This window comes from Engystomops pustulosus, chromosome 5 (genome assembly GCF_040894005.1).
Source record: "Engystomops pustulosus chromosome 5, aEngPut4.maternal, whole genome shotgun sequence".
Classification (NCBI taxonomy): domain Eukaryota; kingdom Metazoa; phylum Chordata; class Amphibia; order Anura; family Leptodactylidae; genus Engystomops; species Engystomops pustulosus.
The window spans coordinates 31,120,382-31,141,534 of NC_092415.1; the positions used below are offsets into that span (position 1 = coordinate 31,120,382).

The 21,153-nt window shown below is 39.1% G+C and overlaps 1 protein-coding gene across 7 annotated transcripts in view; it reads right to left on the reverse strand.

The window, feature by feature from the left end:
* Positions 1-21,153, reverse strand: part of RUNX1T1 (RUNX1 partner transcriptional co-repressor 1) — a 110,472-nt gene that overhangs the window by 23,440 nt on the left and 65,879 nt on the right. For all 7 annotated transcript variants that reach the window (XM_072151522.1, XM_072151527.1, XM_072151521.1 and 4 more), the window contains exons 2-5: positions 13,269-13,406; positions 10,935-11,176; positions 9,263-9,352; positions 2,543-2,724 (exon numbers count right to left, since the gene is read on the reverse strand). In XM_072151522.1, coding sequence (XP_072007623.1) covers positions 2,543-2,724; positions 9,263-9,352; positions 10,935-11,176; positions 13,269-13,406 — 652 coding nt within the window. The remainder of the gene's footprint in view (positions 1-2,542; positions 2,725-9,262; positions 9,353-10,934; positions 11,177-13,268; positions 13,407-21,153) is intronic.

Here is a 21,153-nt window from a genome sequence, read left to right on the forward strand (position 1 = left end):
TGAATAATTTTTTAAGTTACGTACAATATCCTATATTTTTTAAAATGAATCTTATCATATTGCTAAATGTTAGTTGAACATTTCCCACTGACTAAGAAACCTAAAGTTAAAGTAAAAAATGTAAAGACTTAAAAAAATAAACATAATATAAACATATCTATCTCTAAGCGGCAGACTATAAGGACATAAGGCATCGTGCTCACATAAGTCACAGCTCTTAACATCTTTGCAGTGTTTGGCTACTCAATATTCTTTAAATTCTTATTAGCATGGTGTTGAAGAAATTTGCATATGATCAGTTTATGAAAAATAGCTCCTGGGCGAAAAATTTTTGACATGTCTAATTTCACGCCTGAAAAGAGTGAGTGTGCACAGATAACCCCATCAAAGGAGGAAGAACAACAGACGTATGGTTATGAGCTGGCTCCATTTCAGAGCATTCTCTTAAAGTCATTGACTGAATTAAAATTTTTGGGCCATTTTTTATTTATTTATCTCTTTTTAATATGTTATATTACTCATAACTCATTACTTCCAGCTCCAGTCCACAAGAAGACTCTGTTTGTATTGTTGACTTTTCTATTGTGTCTGTGACATTAAAAAGTTAAAATGATTAGGACCTTGATGGAAATTTAATTTACCCCAATGAGTCAATAGGATCATTCTGATCCAGTAACAAGAACAGATCCACCATAACTGTGGTGCAAGACTACATATTTCATGGCATGTGTGTGTCTTCAGTATCAGACACTACTAGTGGTGACTAGCGATGAGTAGAGCCAAAACCCGCAATGTTTGGGTCCCTGAACCCAGACTTCAGCAAGTTCAGATTTGGCATCCGTCTCACCCCCTGGTGATCCTTATTTCCACCAACACATGCCATTGGGGGAGAAATGTGAACCAACATACACATATATGTTCTATTGTTCTTACCAAAATTGGAAAATTGGGGCAACCATTATCTAATTTATCTAGTGGTCTCAACTGCCAAGATGCTAAAAGAGTGGATTTTTGGTAGCATTTGATTGTTAATTTATTTTTGGAAAATTTCTTCACACTGTGTAATCGGTATTAAAACTATTCTTTGTGTCTTTTATCTAAAACTTCGAACTCTAAAATGGGCAATTTATCATGAGCCTAAAAAAGCATTATATTCAACACTGATCTGTCATCTTGGAAAACCCATTGTTGCTCGATGTGTCATAGCCCCCACATTCTTAGAATTAAAATCTGCCTGCATTTAGGAGCAAAATCTGAAGCTATGACAAATAGGACAAGTAAAATACTCTAGAAATCCTATATTTAAAGGAAAATTAAAAAGAAATAAAATTAGACATTCCAAATCAAAAGGTCCCAATCTGCATTCTATTTTGTATTTCAAATGTGGATTTTTTTGGCAATTCACTTCCATCTTTGACAACAAGAATGCGAAATGTAAAGTCTAGAACCATATGTTCATAGGCACCACTCTGACCACATATATGTTACACGTATATATTATGCTCTACTGGAAATAAAGCAAACATGAAAGTGAAAAGACCTTGTAATTTACATGTCTTCCCCCTCTAACCATGTTTTATGTACTGTTTATTTTTAGTTCATATTTCCAGGAATCTCTGCTGGAAGCATTTTGGGGCCATGTGAGCGTAGAAGCCAGATAAAATCTCTTTATGAGGATACTAGTAATACCAAACCTAGCCTAAAAGATATTGGGACACTGATCTGTTGAATGTATCATTTTTTTACTTTTTTTATGGAAAGAAGCAAGGTTTGCTCTTTCCCAGAAAAATGTCATACTAGTTTTGTGAAACATCCCCAAAAAGAAGCTTCACAATAGAGGAACAATGGAGCCAGTTATGACACCGATTAACTATAACTACAATAGCATCATCATATTCTTAAGAAGATTTGTTCACATCAGTCTATGTCCAATTTTTTAAAGAATTTTGAGAGTAGCTTATATTTATTTATGTGGAAACACAACTTACTTGCATTCTGCATGCTGACAGTCACCACTAGGGGGAGCTAACAAATACTGTTTCCAATTAATTATGTGATTTGAGCTCAGAGTGACATTCTGGTTTCTTCTTCCTAGTCCACAGTCCATATAGGAAATGTAAACTCAGATAAACACAGACTGAGACAGGTTACCTCTTTGATTGTGTGCAATTTACAGGTACTTCCTGTGTGACCAGGCAGGACCAGGAAGAAGAGATCAAAGTGGACCTTGCAGCTTTGAAACAAGAGTGATAAAGTGAGTTTGGTACTTTGTAGCTTTCTGTCAACATATTTTAACCAAACTCAATATAAAATAGTATGCAGTCGTATCCTAAGCTCCCTCTAGTCGTGGAGCTGGCAGGCAGAATTTTATTGATATTTGGAGCAATGTTTTGGAAAAATAGAGCTCTATCAGCCATAAAACAACAGGATTTCTAGGAATTAGCTGAATGATATTGTAAAATTGACTTCTAATTTCAAAAGCAATGGAGTGTACTAAATGGTAGAAAAATCATACATGTCAAGAAATATTGTTTTTATTTACCTATCAGGGGTTCTCCTCTTCCCGTTTTCATTCACATCAAGAAGCAACTCGGAGGAGTCAACAGGTGAGGTTGTGCTGGCATCCAGTAGCAGTTGCTCATGCTGAGCTAGATACTGGGCTGGGTTTTGCTTGGCCAGTCTTGCACAGTGCAGAAGTTCCCGCTGCAGCAGAGGCAGATTGGCCTATAAAATATACAACAAACATTGAGGGAACAGCTTGTTATAAAATCTGAACTCAAGAATGCGTGTTATTTTATTTTCAAACCCTCTTAACAGTTTGACAGAATCTCTAATCATTCTTCCTCCTTGTGTTCTAAACTTTGCATATGCAATGCTGCCAGGGGAAGTAAAAGTCATGAATGGCAGATAATCTGTGCACTGTCTAGGGAGTTGCATCATTTTTAAACATTAGTAGTAGCTGGAGAAATACATAAAAAATATTTAATTTAAACTGGAAAAAAACTAAATATTTGCTTGGATGCCTCATCTCTTTGGCCCCACTCACACGAACATATGTGGAGGCCATATGCTACCCATCCAAACAGCAGCTAGGTAGGTCTTGTGCACGGCAGGGTACGGTGAGCACACTATGGAGAGGGGAGGGATGAGGAGCACCACCCCTCCACCTTACCAGCCAAACGTATTCTACATTTCTGGCACGGGTGTAGCATACGTTCATGTGAAAGAAGCCTGACTCTCAAAATACTTGAGGTGCAAGTAGGTCAGTCATTAGCTTAAGTCAAAATGAAATAGTAGATATTAACAAGTTAAATACTTCATATTACAGGCAGTCCACAATTATCCTTGTGGACCCAAGGCATCTCAGTCCAAGACTGGACTTTGATATGTAGGGTTCTTTAAGAAGGTCTACTCTAAAAGTGTCCTAGGACTATATGCACAGCTGTATGTTCCATCCACGTGTTGGATGGAACAGACCGATTTACATTCTAAAAAGAATGGGTGAGGGACCTTCAATCATTACCTGGAAACCCATCTACAACACGCAATAACCCAATTTACCCTCCCATATACCGTAGATTGTGCTCCCTCGAGGGCAGGGCCCTCCTTCCCCTGTTCTGGATCTTTGCTGTTTTTGTATTTTGTACTTGCATTTGTTCTTGTCTTAATGTAATGTATGTGCACCCCTTATTTATTGTACAGCACCATGGAATTCATGGTGCTCTCTAAATAATAATAATAATAATGGGTCCATGAAAACAGTGGAGTTAATATAACACAAATAATTTGATAAACTGATAATGTTTGTCCTAGAACATTTACTTTATATGTTTACTTTTTGCAGTCTCACAGGCTAAATTCTAGAATGATAATTAGGAAAAATTACAACCCATGTTGTGTGCAGATGACTTTTGGCAAAGCCAGCTGATTTTACGCCAGGATCAACCTCAATAGATTGTCTACAGATTGTTTACATGGAACATCCAGAAGCAAATACGGTAAAGCTCTAATAATTATTCAATCGAAACAACAACACAAAACAAAATCTAAAGTTACAAAATGCTCAGACTTTGCCTACAATGCGTATAATAGTCCGCCATTCTCATGCCCCTGGAAAGTTTAAACTGATGTCTCCACAAGCTGCGCAGGAATATGGTGGCAGCACCACTGCCATCTACAAGGAATTTACAGTAGCTTAAAAAGTATGGGTCCATAAAATTCAGAAGTGAATTTTTAAATAATTTTTTCTTCTTTTCAGACTCAACATTTTAGAACTTGAGGATACAAGACCATTCTGGGCTACAATCACTCAAAGCTGAAAGTTTGCCACCACGCCATGTCAACAAGAAGGTGTTAACAGAATGTCCCCTACACATTTTTATGGTGGCTTAGACAGGAACATGGGCATGTAGTTAGCGAGTAAAGCTAACTATGTTATTCTCAACAAGCCATCTTGTCTTACAGAGGTATCTGTAATCTACAAAGATTGCAGCTCAGTCTCACTGACTCAAATAAGAGTATAAGACTGCAGTGACCAGGCCATGTATTGGGTGTAAATAACCTAATTCGGCCCCTATTGCAAAGCCATAGTTTATAGGGGGGGTGCAAGGTGTCAGTTTTGGGCTTCATTCACATTGTGTTTTTAAAATCCGTTGTAAAGATCCTTTAGATGGATTCCCAATGTGTCCGTACAATGTATGTCTTATGACTACATGCACATAAAGTGGGATATGTTCAGGCCCAGACTGTCCCACACGTGAACAGGAGGATCCACCGGTTAGCCCCTAAGCCAGGTGGGCGCCCAGTCCCTGCATTGGCAGTGTATGACGGAGACCTGTTGTTTGGGTATGTATTCCTGTCTCTCAGAGGCAAAACTTCAAGGCAAAGATTTCCCGCAGTATACAAACGAGCCTCAAGGGGCAAGGATAGTCCATGACAAGGAAGCAGACTGCTATATAAAATTATAGTTGGCTACATTTTAGGAATTTGTTAATGGCTTTCTGGTAATATTTTCATAAGTGGTTTAATGGTGGGCCACCATTATGGATTTTACTTGATACATTGATCTGTTCTCCTCCCCCCTGAAAGGGGGAGGAGAAATGAACAACAGCAGCAGGCACTGATTGTGTTCTGCCAGTGTTATGGGTGATACCCTAATTGATTTCAATACCCTTATACGGCCAGGGGAGGGATGCAACACTTTGCATCTGTCCCTTATAGGCTATTATGGCCTCCACAGAGCATAAATGTGTCATCAGTAGGCGGGAGTATGATGGGGCAATTGTGTTTTACCACAGTATACTGGGCAGACAGAGGCAAATAGGATGCCTCCATCTGCCAGAACTTGTCTACATACACGCTCAACATATGTTGAGAGCTATCCTGGTGTAAACGTTGAGTGTATCATGAAAACGTGATGTGACACAGCCTTATATACAAATATACATATATTGGGATACTGGTTCAGTTACTGCATAACAATGGCAATAAACTAAGCTCCAGGTGAAGCTACCTCTCCAGTTTCAAAAAACCCCATCCCCTGGAGGGCCATCTTATAGCTTACATTAATAACCGGTTGCCAGAAGAGGAACCCCCTAATATAATGCCCTACAAGCCTTAGTGCCACATAAAGTGCCACTCAGATGTAAAAACCATTAACACACGTATGGCGTAACAGTCACACCACATCACTCCAAAAAATCCCATCCCCCTCCCGATCCCTATTACCATCGTAGGCAGATTTGTAGATTTACAGCTAACGAAACCCGGAACCGCTGCCTCTGACAAACACAAAAGTAACGATGACACGGTTAAAATGCTTTTTGTTTTTTTCCCCCTTTTTTTTATTCAGCAATTCTATAAACATGTTCTTTCAATTTAAAAAAAAAAAAAAAACGGTAATACAAAGCAATTTTGTTTGTTCTAGTTCTGGTGCCAGATTAGGTAATTAGGATGGTGTCTAATATCCTTCCAGTAAATGTTTCTCCATAAACGCAGAATGGAATCGTGGGTCTGCGGGTTGCATTAGCTTAATGAAAACAAGATTTTAATGCATATTGTTACAGCTGCGTTTGAATGCACTTATTAAGGCCCCGTGTTCCCACAACCATATGGTTTTTGTCATTAATGTCTCCTTTGAGGAAAAGCACTAAAATTAGAAAAAAAAAAAAGTTGCATCTTTGATTCCAGTGATCCAAAGTAAATGATATGGCGACCATATGGCGCGCAGCTCTGATAGAAGAATGTGGAAGTGTCCTTGGAAGCTTGGCTTTTTTTTTCCCTATTTTTTTTATTTTTTTATTTTTGTGGCAGCCAATTTGACCCTAAAGAGAAACATATATATTTTTTTTTTAACAAAGCAAAGAAATCAGCAGTATTCACAAAGGAAATGATGTTAACATGATGAAATTCAGAGAGAAAACATCCCTTTATGAAGCGAACATTCCCGGCACTTCTAGAAACAGCTTTGCTTATTAGTTTAAGTACTTGCTGCTTAAAGGGATATGGGCCGCGCTCTATACGCTACTTTAACTGCCACCTACCAGTCCATACATAATCAGCCCTGCTTTACCCAGTGACAACTGAAATGAATTAGGCCTTAGGTTTATCTGCATTTGGCACACAATGTTAACAAGGTGATTATGTTAATGAGCTGAATGGACTACTGTTGGAAGATGGCCAACAATCAGCACTGCTGCCAACGTCTGAACCGAATTGACAGTGCTAAGAATAGTAACCCTATCATAGGCGCTCATGGTTGTGTTTAACAGCCCCCTAACTTCATCCTCTTCCACTACAGGGAATAAGAAATGAAATCAATAAGACTAACTAGGGTTTATGGTATGGAAAAAATTAGGGTACCAAGGTACACGGCAGGATTGATTAAATTTTTTTTAAAGAAACACAACTCCGTCCCCGGGTTACATACAAGATAGGTGCTGTAGGTTTGTTCTTAAACTGAATTTGTATGTAAGTCTGAACTGCATACTTTATAATTGTGACCCCAACCAAATTTTTTTTGGTCTCTGTAACAATTGGATTTTAAAAATGTTGGATTGTCATAAGAACCAGGATTAACAATAAATCCTAATTGTAGACACCTGTGATAACTGTTACAGCTGTTTATTGTAGCCTAAGGCTCAAGTACAGTAAATTACCAACATCCAGAGGTCCGTTTGTAACTAGGGGTCATCTGAAAGTCGGATGTTCTTAAGTAGGGGACTGCTTGTATTAATATGTTAAGAGATCCATGCCCTCTTTCCAACTAAAATCAATGTTTATAATTATGCTAATAAGTCAGAAGTGTAGATGAGTGGATTAGGCCTTCAAGTATGGGAATGGTGTTCGGGTTCGGCCACCTGACCCTGACATATTGGCAGATCGGCTGTTGAACAGCCAATCCGGCAGATAGATTCCCTAACAACTATCCGTGGTTATGATTGGCCAGATGGACACCCCATTCATAGCCCAGCTAGTTGCTAGGGACCTCCATTTGCCACCAATCTGGCTATATGTCTGGGTTGGGTGTACCTGAACTTCAACGTCTAGTCCACCTAGTCTCCAGCCAGAAGGGCTCTGGGGGGGCGGTTACCATATTGGCTTCATAGGAGGGGCAAGTGTTCTTGCACAGTGTATCAGCCTGTGAAGCTATGAAGCTACAGCAAAGGGGGCTCTGGTTAAACCCCAGGATCATTAGCATAATGTTAAATATTTATTTTAGAAGGAAGGAGGCCATGGATAACAAATATAAAAAGATTACCATGATTGTCGCGGTGCCTGGATCTACAAATAAGTGTCCTTTAAGTTGATGGGAATATGTCCGATATTTTTTTAAAATTTCCGAACATTGGTAGAAATAAAAGATCATCTTACATTACATTACAAGAGAATCGTTCAACTCTGATCTACCAGTTTTATCCTATACGCGCAGTGCTCTACACTCCTTGAACTTCTACTAGTAAATTGTCCATCGTGAGAAACGCATTGCTTTTATAACATGCCATTATGTATTTCCGGAGGGTAAACCATGCCATTAGTGACAAGATCACACCATGCTCGTCTTGAAGTAGTCATCGACACATCCTTACTGCAGTATTGCCGAGCGTACGTCTATCATTTTCCGCAATTACTTGGCAGAGCCGGGTTCTGTGTGGGGTTTGTTAGTGTGAGTTAAGAACATAATGTGCTATACATATTTATCGGTGCTATTTTGTGGGCAGATAATGGAGGCTGGGCGTCTAACAACACGGTGATGTTAAGAAGATTGTTTTCACTTTGTGGGTCATGGCTTATAAGACATCTGAAAGCGCATTTCTTATATAGTGACTAAATAATGTGATAATTACTAGAGATGTTGACGCCATTCACTACAACTCATAGCAAAACCAAAATCCTCTTATATCTCTCAGTTTTAAAGGCAATCTACCATACTATTATGATAATGAGACTCTTTTGCTCCTGTGGCTGCCCCATTGCTTCACCTTACCCTAATTATGCACTGCTCCAGCCTTGCCCCTGCCCAGCATAAGTCGGGAATACGTCATCACTGTGTTGTCCCTAACAGGCAGAAGTAATCAATCACACCATCCCAGAGCTGCTGTGTTTGAGTCATCCAGCTCAGGTTGAATAGTCCTGTCTAGTCAATTCAGAAAGCTCAGTGTGTTATGTGTTTATGTAGGCACCCAAATTTCCCAAGATCCTGGATTTTACAATTGTTTTTTTAGCAAAACCACTCGGTTTGGGGATTAAACAAGTTTACCATATTTTAATGGTAATTTTCCATTAAAGAAATTGAAATAATTGCTACCATCACATTGAAAGTATCACCGTATGTATATGCAGCTCTAAAGATGACAATAATTATAATAGATATCCAATTTACGTGAATTTTGGGTAAATTGGAGTTACAGTAAAAAATAAAAAAAGTCAGCTAGATAATATAAAAGGAGTACATAATGCAAGATATTGAATATTATCTTCATTTTATTAACCAACATCAGTGGCAAAGCCAGGAACAGAGGGAACTAAATCCCCCTAAATTATACACTCATGGTGCCACCCACGCCCCATAACTAGAAATAACACAAAGCGAGAGCGACAGGGCAGGAGTCACCTAGATAAGTGTGTCCATCACCGCTCGCTCCTTACATCTCTGATTTATTTTCCATTTTCTCTCTTAAAAAGCAAAACAGTAAAACACACATTTGTGACCTAGCAACAATAAGGTTTGAAATCGCTTCCAGATCGATGAACTGTGCAATACCTTTAAAAATGGGATGACAAAGGGTCGCAGTGGAAAGTTAGTCGCTTCTTGCAGTTTGGAATGAAATTCTTCAATTGTCAGCGTAGAATTCTGTTGGATATGGAAAAAAGAAGCACACGAAGAGGAAAATGTATCTATAAATATATATGGAAATCGTATAGGCATCTATATATTGTATGGGCCCCTAGCAATACCAAAAAGGCATCCCTACTAAAGGCATGGACCCCTTAAAGGAAATCTTCCACCAGGATTGGGAATTGTAAGTCAAGCACACTTACATGCTCATGTGTGCCACTCTTATGGTTTCTTAACCTCATAGTTAATTTTATATAAAGCCCCCCTCACCCCCTATAGATTCATTAGATACAGCCCCCCTCACCTCCATGGATTCCTCATGTAAAGCCTTATGTGGCCCCCCCAGCAGCTACGGGCCCCGGGCCGGTAAGCCCAGTGCTGGCGCCGGCCGTGTTTCCACCCAATCAAAAACAAAGCCTCCATTGTGAAATCTCAGAAGAGCCACGTCCATTTCTAACAAAGACTTTGACGGGAAACAACTATGTTTCCATCCAATCATTGCCTTTTTATTGTCATATCTGAAAATAAAAATGAATTTGTAGCCTGATGTTTTCTATAACATCTCCAATTCTTTATTTTATTCATATGAAGGACAGAGCTCTTAAGGAAACGTCAAGGCTCTCTTTGGAGAAAGCAAATAATAAATCAAAGCCCGAGAAACAGGCAAGTAATTATAATTATATTATTACATATCGTCTGCTCCGATATTTCTGCATAAATTAACAATTCAATCTGAGGCTTCGAGCCTATAAATCTGTCAGCACATCATTCCAGTATTCCACAATGATCACACAATATGACATGGATGAAAGGCAAAGACAAGAATTTACCATTATTAAACAGCATTTACCAAATGTTATGTTATATTATAATACCGAATTTATTATTTTTATATATATATATATATATATATATATATATATATAAAATCCCTTATTTTTTTCTTTTTCCCTATGAATTGGTCATGCTGCGGGAGGGAGGGATCATAACTGCTGTGTCTATGTGTTGCTTGGGTTGTGAAAGAGGAGAGGGGATGAATATCACTGTCTTTGAACCACAATGTAACTCCAGCTAAGAGAAGGATCATATTACAGTCTCTCTTCCACAGTATTTTTCATTGGTCCATTCTATAAGAGGGAGGAGGAAGAAATAAATAATACAGCCTACCTTCCAGGGTATTTATATAAGACTGCGAGGGGGGTTGATTTAACAGTCTCAGACACATGTGAGAAATCATGTTACAGTCTCTTTTCTAAATGATCTGTGTGAGAAACATGCTGTAAGAGTGGAAGGGGGACATCATATTACAGTCTCTCTCTCAACATTATTTGTGTGAGACCCAGGCTGTGAGAGGGGAGAAATCATATTAACATATTTTACGTTATTGGGGAGAAGAAAAAAAATTATAAAACAGTCTCTTCTTTATTAAATCTGTGTGACAGTCAGAAGCCACGGAGGGAAAAGCATAATTTGTTTGCCCAATATCTTATATATAAAGCTTCCTGCTACATCACATCTCATCTCTCCATCACATGCCATTTTCCCACTAATATGTGAAGGAAAACTTGTGATCATTTCTCAATCTGGTTCTTCTTACCACTAATCCAAGAACAAGGGTGCGTACTCTTTCACCAATTTCCGGTGAAATATCATTGCCAAACTGCTGTAACGTGGTGAGGAATCTCTTTAGTTTACTGAGCTGCCGGGCACCACACGCTGGAGGCAACTGTTGATTGGCCAGTGAAGATGAGGAAGAGGATGATGGTCCATTACTAAAGCCATTAGGAGGGGACGGAGCTCCATTCAGTGCTGTTGGTGAATGACTTGTCCCATTTGTCACTAATTAGGAAAAAATAGAGTGGTTATCATTTGTATTGAAGAATTACATCTTTAAAACATCATCTTTGTACCATTGTCTTATACCATAAATAACATGGACAGTCCCCTTCCCCAAGAGTATGGGATTTGCCTATACCCCATGAGTGACGGAAGGGTCTTCTCCCATTTTCATGATCCTCGCGCTCATTGCCTACACCTTTATTTGCTAAAATGATGTTCCCCTGGAAAGGGTTATCGTGTTCAGGTTCCCTTTATCCAATATAAAGAGGATGGGACCAACAGAAACTCCCCCTACTGCTCTCTACTTCCTGTTTCTTCTTTGTCAAAAGAAAAACAAAACTCAAGCAATCATTGGCTAAAGTGGAACAAAAATGTGTGGCCTTTAATTGGCTAAGTAGCCATTTCCTGTTTGCCAAAAAGAAACAGTAAATAGACACCATCTGGGGAATACAGGAAGATTTAGAATGGCAGTGGCAAGAGATTGGTGGGGTGTATAATATTTTAATTTTTTTAACTGAATACTGAACCTATTCTTAGTATTTCAGCCCATTTTACCTATTTCACCAATTTATTTTTGTTTTCAAAGCTACATGGGAATTAAATCCAGTGAAAATATTGTAAATGTATAGACTATTATGTCTATTTTCTTTCAATGTATGTGACTATTCTATTTGGTCAACAAGTCTATCTAAATTCTATTTTATATGTAATGACTCCATAGTACACACGATTCCTAGATAACTCTACAAAATGTTTTGTATTGTATTCTTTCCCTTTAAAGAATTGTAAATGCCTTATCTTACGACCTGACACCGTCCAATTCACGAGGTTTGATTGGCCACTTCAGTGGCATTAAAGCAGCAGGATATATACTTTTGAATGTCCCATTCAGGGGCCATTTTTAAGCGCCTATTTCTAAAGAGCGAACCATTTGCAGCGTTTATCCTGAACATAGCAATCACGTTTATGCGAAGAACTTACCCAAACCCTATCATTTTGTTAATGATGTCATTAATACGGTGCTTACAGGACAGGGTGTCAAAAATACATGATTCTGTGCCTTGGGCATAGGGCAAGATTGTTTTATGTAATATTTGCCTTTCACAAGAAGATAAAATGGCTGATTTTACAAATATTAGTAGGAAAATTTCAAGATGGAGTCATGCTAGCATTTCCATTATATTTACCTGACAAACAAGTCATGGTCTTTGCTTAAGAAAAAGACTTGGACCATATTTCCTAACTAAAGTTAAGCACTTAAAGTAACAGTCATGAAGACAATGGTGGAAAGAAGTGCAAAAATAATTTACAACATTTGTAATATAAAAAAACAATTGTCCAGATGTTTAAAAAGCCTCTTAACCAGAGGTACCCCAGTTGGTTTTCAAACTTGAGACTCCTCCAGTTGGACACAACAATATTACCAGGACCAAAGAACCAGGTAATATATATATATAGGCCTCACTGGTCTATACAATGTCAGATTATAAGAGAGGGATCGGCCAGTTGGATTTCAACATGTCTAATTGTATTTCCTGGGGGGAGATAATCCACTAGGCGGATTGTCTGCAATATGGAAACACAGCTGAGTTAGAAGTATTCAGGAGGGGTAGTTGTCAGCCAAAAAATGCTTAGTCAACAGCTATCTGGGAGCTTAAAGGGGTTGCACCAATAATGGCAGTTATTCTCCATCCACAAGATTCAAGGATCTGATTACTGTGCTCCAAATGCTGATATTCCAAGTGATCAAGGGTCACAAGGGTCTGTTTTCTTACCGATGTTGACCATATGGACTTCAAAAACTTCTATAGGGCTTCTGAAATAACTAGATCTTGGCATTTTATCCACCAACATTACATATCCATGGAGCAATCATGAGAACTAGCTGCCCTCATTCTTGTTATCATAGAGAGTGCCAGTGGTTGGACACTTAGTGATATGATACTTATCCCCACTATGGACTGGGGTCATGTGTGACTAGTGACACATGTCATGGTGCCTCCACCGTTCAACAGTTTAATGAAAGATCCATTATAAAAGGTTTCATTAACAGCCAAGCAGTTAAAACATTTTGAAAGAAACAATTCCTTACATGTCGTGGGAGTAAATGAGCTTGTTCTTGGGGCTCCCTGTGTGGTCGGGGGAGGCGGCATTGTCGGAGGCGTCAGCCTGGATTGTGTCTTCACATCCACAGGTGAGTCTGGCATTGTGGAGCGCTTCTCAGTACGATCTGCCGAAAGGGTAAAATACAAGTGTTAAATGCTATATATATATAAAATATATGTATATACTATTATATACTCTTGTGTAAAGACAATACAAGCTTGACTTCTGAGCCACACAGCCAGACCTCATTAAACTGCGATCCATAATCTTTAGAGGATTGGGTTTTTTTTTTTCCCACACGGCACAGATGCTTCTCCCACAGAAGGAGATAATAGTGAAAGCTATAACCCAAGGATAGAAGAGGAAGGAAGTAAATGAAAAGGCGAGATGGTAATGAATCCCCTTATGACAGCTCTGACAAACCCAAACCTGATGCTCTGTTCTACAGGTGAAGTGTTGGCAGCGCTCGCCATCCGTCCCCTGGAAGCAGCACCTGCTCTCCGCCCGCTCTCCCGCTTTTGTTTTGCTAGCCTGTATAATGCGGCAAGTCTCCTGGCCCTATCTCCGACCCTATTTTCTCTCGTTTTATTCCGAGGCAACAATAGATAAATACCATATGTCACATAGTAAAAAGCTTTTCCTTTGTTTACACAGCAGCCGATTGTTTATACTTGTTCATTAGTGGAGAAAATGCACAAATAGTCCGGTTTATACTGCCGCTTAAAGGGAAAAGATTACAGGTGTATTCCAATTACTGTAAATATTGCAAGCTGGCGTAATTCACAGTCTATGTGTCTAGATGGTGACAACATGAGCACTAGACATGTTATTACAGAGAGGAGATTTCTACTTAAAATATGGTGGGGAGGGCACGACAGCAGGGAGGCAGGCGGCGCTTGGCAGGGATTTAGGCATTTAAAACCAAAAATTGGGAACAGAGATGGGAATTATTATATAAGTGTGTGTAAGGGAATGAGTATATAAAGATATAAAGATTGGTGGCTAATAATATAGGCAGTATGGGCGGTAGCCCTGGGCCCAAGCCTTTTAGGGGCCACCTAAACCATACACACAGACACAAATTTTATACTAAGAAGGACCTTCAACGATGAAGTACTGTTATATTTGTTCTTGTTATTAACACATATGTACAGAAAGCCAATTCAGGACCTTTGAAGGTCCCCAAAGGTCCTGAAACCACAAATTGAAAGTAGGCTCAAGTTTAGCTTGATTCTAAGGGAATTTTTGCGGCTATAATACTGATACAGCCCAGGACCCATGGATGCCTTAATCTGCCGCTGGGTCAACTCTCCTGATTTTAGTCTGTTTTAGTTTTTAGCAATACAGATTTTTTTTGTTGTGTTGGCCCCCTATTTGTCCTTTTAGGAAAGTAAAATGAAAATGACAACTGACCCTCTTGTCACCAAGGTGTTCCCTCCAAAGTCTGACAAAGTCTAAGTATTTTGAGATTCGATCCATTGACAAATAAATTGGTAAATACACAAGGATGGAGCTCCCTTTAGTTGTCTTGGTTGCACTGGAAAGCTTCACATCGTATTCAGTGAAATGGTCAAGCCTCTTAAAAGTACCATATTTTTGGATCCCAAATCACAGGGATGTGGGTCGTGTTCAAATTGATGGAGCAGCATATTGAGAATGAATTCTGCCACTCCGCTTAAAAGTATGGACGTGTTTCGTAAATGTGTATATACTTTATGTGTATATACAGGCAGTCCCCGAGTTACATACAAGATAGGGTCTGTAGGTTTGTTCTCAAGTTGAGTTTGTATGTAAGTCGGAACCGTATACTTTATAATTGTAACCCCAGTCAAAAATTTTTTGGTCTCTGTGACAATTGGATTTTAAAAATGTTGGGTTGTCATAAAAACCAGAATTAACACTAAAGCTTCATTACAGACACCTGTGATAACTGTTATAGCTGTTAATTGTAGCCTAGGACTAAAGTACAGGAAATTACCCAAATCCATAGGTCCGTTTGTAACTAGGGGTCGTATGTAAGTTGGGTGTTCTTAAGTAGGGGACCGCCTGTATACATATATGCTGTATGTCTGTATATACCACTTTATTTGTATGTATATGTGATGTATAAATGATGTATCAGGAAGAAAAAAAGGGGTTTCCCAGCTCACCTCCAAGGTCACGTTGAAGTCGGCACGGAACCCGCCTTGTTTGCACAGACAAAATACTGAGAAAAATAAATTTATTTAAAATAAATGATGTATACTTTATGTATGTGTATATGGTGTGAATATATTGTATGTGTAAATATAAATGCTGTATGTTTGTATCTGGGATGTATTTATGCTTTATGTGCATATGGTGTATGGAGCATATATATTTTGTAGTCTGTATATGGCACTGTATGTGTATCTATATGTGATGTGTATTTGCTCTATATGTGTGTGTGAGTGTATAAATGTATGTGTATAAGTGCAAAAACTGTACTTTTATGTATGTAGGTTTAGAAATCTGTGTGTATATATGAGTGTAATATGTACATTTTTAAGGGGACCCCATTTAGAGGTCTGCTACGGGGCCCCGCCTCTCCTAGTTATGCCCCTGGTTCCAACAACTTATGGACCCAAACAACAATAAGGCAAAGTGTTTGGAGCAAATCTTCAGTGGCTTTGGACTACTGGGGACTGTAACTCTATAATTCCCTTTAGTCAGTCATCATCTCTGTACACTATTGTGCCGGCCGCTGGGAGAGTCATATGGTGGAAAGCACAGATCCTTTTGCTTCTCTACTTCATTCTTTCTAGGTCAAGTTGGTTCAAATGAATAAACATTTGCATCATCATCTGGAATCATTAGCTGAAGGATCTCAGAAGTGGGCTGAGATTATGGCTGACACCTGTGTACTAGATTTTCCCAGTGAGCTATTAAACTAGAAACAACCCCAACCCTCGACTGCACAAAGGATAAGTGTGCAGCTTGTGATGAAGACCGTGGCACCGGGCCAAAACGTGACTCAGAATCGGCTAATATTCATTCAAATAAGTGCAAACTGTAGAGAGACTTGACAACTCTGCTCATTTAATGTATGTAAACCGTAAGATAGAGATATTGTACTATACGCACACAAAAATAATAACAAAAATTATACTCATTCTAATATTGGAGAATCTATTTGATTCCAAGAGTTTATGATCTGCAGTTCTTAGAATACAAACTCCGAAATACGCTGTCATAGACAATCAATGAACCCATTAGTTTGGGTTACAAAGAGGAACCTCACACAGAGAGAAAATCAGACAAAAAAAAATTAAACTTTAAAGAAAATAACTAGATCATTTGGGGATCTAGGGATCACTGGTGAAGATTGCAAACAACTGTAGGATTTTCAATACCAAGCATGGGAATACATTTTTTAGTTGAAGATGTTTGTTGTATATAATTGACTCTACAGGGAAAAAATCCAAGTGGTCTGTTCCGTTATAAGACCAGTGGGGGTATATAGTTGTTCACTGGTGGCCTCATGTTGTTGCCCCTAACGTACAGATTCTGCTGCCCCAAGCGCTTAAATCAGAGCTAACAGAAAAAAGGAGCAAGCATTGCACCAACACGCAACCCAAACCACATAAAATTTCCAAACATGTAGGACACATAGCTGAGACCATCAATACTTGACGTAGAGAAAAAGAGGTGGCTCCAGCAAGTAAGGTAAAACCAAATAGTTTATTCCATATAAATGCTTAAAAACATGAAAAAAAGTGCACAAAAATAGAAAAAATACTTGGTAGTTCATAGTCCATTAAAATTAGAACCACCCTTTAGTCTACGTTGACTCTGTGCAATGGTTAACAATTGGAGTTCCTTGAATGTGACACCCCCCCACTTTATCAGAAACGTTTTTCCTATGCCTTTGCTTCCATTCCAGTTGTGCCAAAATCAGCACCACCAACTTATGACGCTAACCCTCAGCACTGACCCGGCCTGCTTCCAATGTGTAGCCATATACAATATCAGGCTACTAATCTACCCCCATATGTAAAACACATCTTTAAAAATCAGCAATATTAGATGTGACCAATCCTAGGGGTGGCATTAAGCGCATTATAAGCTGTATGATTGTTGGACCATCCACAATGCCATTAGACGTTAAACGCTGTTTACATGTCCTGGTCCCATCCTGGAAAACATATTTGCATATTTCCCAGAATCCCCTAGTCGAGCATCAATGGCTACAGTCTCCACACGCCTGCAAGGCAGCCTTAATTAGCAAAGTTTCCGTAAAGAGAACTCTTACTCCTTGACCAAAGAAGGTCTATTACACGCAGCATCTTCAGTCCCCTTCCTAGTTATCTGAGAGATTGCATTATGATTGTTTCCATATTTTTATGTTTCTACGCTACAAATCTCCTTCACTTACAGGCATTAACACCATAGTATATAAAGACACTCTAAAAGATAAAAATATGTATCAATAAAAATAAAATAAATGTAGTGTCTATTGTGGCTAATGAGTGATACATTTATCCCACCGGCGATGTCGCACTCGCCTCACCTCGGCCGACCTTTGCTTCATTATCAGCAGGGAATAAATTGCTTTTAGCATAGACGGCAACAAAGTGAAGGGCGACAATTAATGCGCGCCATCTAAATACACGCAAGTATTTCTCTCTTGCCAAGGAAATAAAGATAGGAGGACATTTGCCAGACCTAGTTTGCAGATAGCAGCGAGAATGCCGGTCCATCTGGATTCCATTCTGCTAACACTCAGCCTGAACTATTGGAAAAGACTGTCCAGATACCCAGATTTGAAACATGTGGGACCAGTAAAGGGAGGGAGTAGATTTCGGCTAAGGGATTGCTGTACAGGAATAAGGCACAATGTGTATCCTCTAATTCAACTATTTACAACAAAACATCATTCTGTCATTTGGACGGCACCCAGCCAATCTGTTTTCTCTTAGCGGATTATCCAGTAAAACGCTGTTGTTTAGAATTAGAGCAGGATGTGCGGATGGAAAAGAAAGATGGCAGGACAATGGTGGCACGATGGCTAATGCCAGTCATTAACACTTGCCACAGCACAGTAAATATAGCGCTGGCATGACTGGTGCTCCCTTGTTTCCCATTTTTTTGTGTTCTACTCTCTTGCTTTTAATGGACTGCGGTCGACAGCACGCTGTTTTATGATACAATTAAGTCACACTTTAGGATATGTTTTCAGTTTCGTCCAAGCTTTTTTGGGTTTTGGATGTTCTAACTTGAGGAAATAGAGGAATGGCAATGATTACGTTTTACTTCCACTAAGGAACTTGGCTGTCTGTCAAGACCTAGCTTAGAATGGAGACTTGATTCTGACCAACCAAGACTTAAACCCAAAGGTCATTGAAATGGAGCCAAAATAATACCATCTGCTCCTCGTTTTACATCGAGTTCATGATGGAGATACATGGTGATATAATGGGTCAATCTTAATCCCTGTACACACATAGAACCCTCTGGTAAAGTAGAAGATAGGAACGTAAATTCAAGAAACATGTTTTCAGCAGGCAAGTGACCAGGACTTTTGTTTCAGATTATAGCAAAGAGAAGGAAAAAAGTCATTGATGGCTTCTTAGAAGCAAAAACATTACAGACGTTAACTGAGAAACAGAAAAACAACCCTGTCCTCTTTGACAATGTCCAGACAAGAGGCCACCTCCAGAGGACAATCAATCATTGCTGGTGACACATAAGCTCTACTGCATGACACGGATTTATTTTCAACAAGTCAATTGTAATCAGATCTTTAAAATTAGCTGCACATCTATTTCTATAATAAGTACAAAAAATTGCCATGTGCCATTCTTGAGCATTGTTTCGTACTTTTAGCCCAAATGATGGGCCACGTATTACGGCTAAAACTGCCAATACATTGGTGACATATACAGCAAAAGCCCCAATTTTGATTGCAAATTATATGTAGCATCCAAGTAATGCTCGCCTAAAGAGCCGACATTATACTGCCATATTGTTACCACTAAATATTGCACATCATACATCACTCCATATTGCTAGGAGGTTTTGGCTTGTCCCGGAAGGTCCTGTCCTTGGGTCCTGGGTAGTTGCCCAGTTTACACACTAAAAATTGTTCTGTCTATATAGTACATGATGTGATATACAGGGAGCAACACTCTGGGGGGAATTTATTATTACAATTTGTCTTGATAAATTTGGTAGTGGTTTTTGTCCTATTTCTACGCCATGGGGTGACTAGTTTAATTTTGCTCCAAAACATGGGCCTAAAGGAAATTTGAGCCAATTCACAAATCATGAATTCAGTATTGTGAAAACTAGTCTAAGCAAATAATGAATTTGGCGCAAGATAGGTCCACTTTAAAGGCACTTTGCACTGTCCTATCTTCATTTGGTGCAATGGAAAGTCACAAACAGCATTTGTACCACAACTGCGCCGAAACAACTCTAAACATAGACAAAAAAACCCATGATAAATTCCTCCCATTCAGTCTCACTGCTAAATATGTAATGGGGTCCCCCACATACCATGTGTCATTTATAATATCGGTTCTATGTGTAAGGTAGATGGTCCATCAACCTCCATCAGACACAAAGGGGCACATTTACTAAGGGTCCACGGACCACGATTCCGTCGGGTTTTCCCAAATATTTCCGTTTTGCGCCGAATTGCCCCAGGTTTTTGGCGCACGCGATCCTGCTGGATATCGGGCACACGTCCGTAGTGAATTCCGGCAGACTCGAATCCTTGCTGGATCAACGCGCCGCAGGATGGCGACTGGACCGGGTAAGTAAATGTCCAGGGTGACCTTAGCACTTCCAATGCCTCTGCATGATAGCATTACAATAGGTCTATACAAATATACCCAGGATTCAAAACAGAACAACCAATTCCCTGGAAAATAAAAGAATTCTCTTTATTATTCTTTCCCAGTAAGACAGTAACACACTGAATGGATCGTTTGAGATCAGGACATTGCCTAGTTTTTTCCATGTCCTTAGACCATGTAGCGCTCTGTTTACACATACTTGGAGAACAGATATCATTACTTGTCTCTTGGGCCAACAGAACGGCCTTTGATCACACTCACAGTTGACATGAGTGTTGGGAACCAATGTAAGAATCTGTCTAGGCTTCGTCCTGTGTCTTTTACCCGTATACGTGTTGCCGAGATCAAGCTCCTCATTTGTAATGAAGACCTACTGCAGGAGTCAACGCTATGTAAGAAGTAGGTAATTCATCCAAGATGCGCAATCTTATAGCGCAGCAAAACAAGGTATCGGCATTGCTATATATGCACACCCTATGCTTCCAGGGCAAAGGTACCATGGATGTTTACATTACCAAACAATGTGGAATATATCAGCATTTCAATGATGACTTTAATGTCAACTCTGAAGGCCTTTTTTTTCTAAACTTCATTCACAGATGGAAAAAATATATTGCACGATATCCATTCACAGATGTCAGCCGTGCTAAATGTTTCCATATGTAAGCGGGGACTGGGTTGCTCTTAAACAAAAAGTAAACATTTTAATATTTATGGTCTAGGGAATGTATCGACATCTGAAAATAGTTAATAAGAGTTCCAATGTCTGCGCTGTGTTATGTGCATTTAATTCTTCTGCTGACTACAAGTCGGTATATTTTTTATGCACCGTTATGCTAAATACTGTTCTATATTCAGTATCCATGCTTCGCAGACACTACATAACAAACCAATTTACATATCAGCATATACTAACCACAGATTGGCCCTGGAAATTTAAAACAAGTGAAAAATAGCAAAACAGGACACTACTATATTGAATAAAGCAAAATGATGCAGTACACTAAAATGAAATGCAAATTCACAATGTTAACTCACTTTGAAAACGCATCT